General features: G+C 40.6%; 1 protein-coding gene across 1 annotated transcript; it reads left to right on the forward strand.

The window, feature by feature from the left end:
* Window positions 1-1,431: 1,431 nt before the first annotated feature.
* LOC133061626 (olfactory receptor 7A17-like) lies at window positions 1,432-2,331 on the forward strand. The gene is made up of 2 exons (XM_061149597.1): window positions 1,432-1,786; window positions 2,072-2,331. Exons 1-2 carry the CDS (start codon window positions 1,432-1,434, stop codon window positions 2,329-2,331), a joined length of 615 nt encoding a protein of 204 aa, XP_061005580.1.
* Window positions 2,332-2,815: the final 484 nt, after the last annotated feature.

The raw sequence follows: 2,815 nt of genomic DNA on the forward strand, positions 1-2,815 counted from the left end.
AACCCCATCTTTCCTAGTCTTTTATTTCTCAGGTGCTCTGGTGATTGCGTCCTCGACCTGTTCATCTAGCCGGCAGGCCCGGCACTCATCACTCTACCACTCATCACTCTACCACATGGACTTTCCCATGGACACAAACACTTCCTTTCAAACTTGATCTTCTGAAACAAATACCTTTTCAGGTCCTTTCACCTTGGGGTAATCTCTGTCCACCACACACATTTCCTTCAGATAACCTCACATCTCTGGCCCTCACTTCCATGAGGTCTCTGTTCAGATATTTGGCAGACTACCTGAACACTCCATAAAACATTGTTGTTTTTGTTGTTCACTCAGACATGTCTAACTCTCTGCAACCCCATGGACTGCAGAACACCAGGCTTCCCTGTACGTTACAATTTCCTGAAGTTTGCTCAAACTCATGTCCATTGAGTCAGGTGATGCCATCCAACCATCTCATCTTCTGTGGCCCTCTCCTCCTCCTGCCCTCAATCTTTCCCAGCATCAGGGTTTTGTCTTTGGGTTTTTTTTTTTTTTTTTTTGGTGTTTTTTTTTTTTTTTTTTTTTTTTTTCAGAATCAGCTCTTTGCATCAGATAGCCAAAGGATTGGAGCTTCAGCTTCAGCATCAGTCCTTCCAATGACTATTCAGGGCTGACTTCCTTTAGGATTGACTGGTTTGATCTTGTGGTCCAAGGGACTCTCAAGAGTCTTCTCCAACACCACAGTTCAAAAGAATCAATTCTTTGGCCTTCAGCCTTCTTTATGGTCCAACTCTCACATCTGTATATGACTACTGGAGAAACCATAGTTTTGACTATAAGGACCCTTGTCAGCAAAGTGATGTCTCTGCTTTTTAATATGCTATCTAAGTTTGTCATAGCTTTTCTTCCAAGAAGCAAGCATCCTTTAATTCCATGGTGCAGTCACCATTCACAGTGATTTTGGAGCCCAAGAAAATAAAGCATAATACCCCCATTAACTTTCTTCTTCATACTAGATCTCTTTCTTCATAGCAACTATCTCACAGTACAGTATGCTCTTTATCTAGAAGTAGGTCAGTCCTCAATTTATATTCCCCCAAAACATGGCAGAATTTCTCATCTAAACTCCCCAATACATGACCATTTGGGGAGGAGACTGGATATGGGGCCAGGAGTTGGTATTCAGAGATGGCACAGGGGATCTCTCGAAGGAGAAATTTTCATACAAAAATTATGGATTTTAATTTTTGAATGCAAAATTGTAGAATTTCAACCTTGTTACAAGGCCAATTTCAGATAAAACTAGTCATGTCATTTGTTTTTTTGTTTCCAGGTAGTCACCTCTACTACATGGAATTGGGGAATAATACAGAAATTTCAGAATTTCTTCTTCTGGGATTCTCAGAGGAACCAGAACTTCAGCCCCTCATATTTGGGCTTTTTCTTTCCATGTACCTGATCACTGTGTTTGGAAACCTGCTCATCATCCTGGCAGTCAGCTCAGATGCCCACCTACACACCCCCATGTACTTCTTCCTCTCCAATCTGTCCTTTGTAGACATCTGTTTCACCTCTACCACTATCCCAAAGATGTTGTGGAACATACAAACACAGAGCCAAGTTATCACTTATGAAGGTTGCATCACACAAATTTATTTTTTCCTACTCTCTGCATTATTGGACATCTTCCTCCTCAGAGTGATGGCCTATGACCGCTTTGTGGCCATCTGTCACCCCCTGCACTACATGGTCATTATGAACCCTCGGCTCTGCTTTCTGCTGGTTCTGGTGTCCTGGACCATCAGTGTCCTGAATTCCTTGTTACAAAGTTTAATATTGTTACAGCTTTCTTTTTGCACTGTTGTGGAAATCCCTGACTTTTTTTGTGACCTCAGTCAGATAACCCAACTTGCCTGTTCTGACACCTTTCTTAATAATATGGTAATGTATCTTACAGTTGTGCTTCTGGGTGGTGGTCCCCTGGCTGGTATCCTTTATTCTTACTCAAAGATAGTTTCCTGTATATATAGAATCTCATCAGCTCAGGGGAAGTATAAAGCATTTTCTACCTGTGCATCTCACCTCTCAGTTGTCTCCTTATTCTTTTGTACAAGCCTAGGAGTATATCTTAGTTCTGCTGCTACCCACAGCTCACACTCAAGTGCAACAGCCTCGGTGATGTACACTGTGGTCACACCCATGCTGAACCCCTTTATCTACAGTTTGAGAAACAAAGACATAAAGGGGGCTCTGAAAAGATTCTTTGTAATAGCGAGTCTAAAAAGGCCAATTATTCTGGATTTGGAGAAGTGCCCAAGATTGCAGATCTCAAAGTCTCAGAGTCAGTAGTTGTGATTTTTTAATCAGACTTTGGAAGTACAAGCTGCCCTGTTATTTATTTCATGGAATTCTCATTTTTTTCAACTATGCTACACAATTTAATTACTCAATTACTCTTCTCTGTCAGATACCCAACCATTTTTCTTTCCTTCTTGTTCTTTCTTCCTATTTTTCCTACTTCATCCCAAAGCTTTGATATAAAAAAGTTGCAAATTCTCATTTATCTCATGAAACTGCTTGGATTTATTAAGAACAATTTCTTCTCAAATGACAAATACCATCCCAGGTGATGCATCTTATTTTTACCAAAAGAATAGTCATGAGTTACCACTCCATCAGGAAAAAAAACTAAACCACTGAGTTGATTTCTATAACATTGTGGGAGAGGAAAAACCCAAGACTACAATTTTTCACTTCTGGGTCCGTCATTCCTTTTTATATCACTGGCCCGAACTGGTGTTCCTGATAATGTAGACCTCAACATAACAGTCTG

The sequence above is a fragment of the Dama dama genome, chromosome 9 (genome assembly GCF_033118175.1).
Source record: "Dama dama isolate Ldn47 chromosome 9, ASM3311817v1, whole genome shotgun sequence".
Classification (NCBI taxonomy): Eukaryota; Metazoa; Chordata; class Mammalia; order Artiodactyla; family Cervidae; genus Dama; species Dama dama.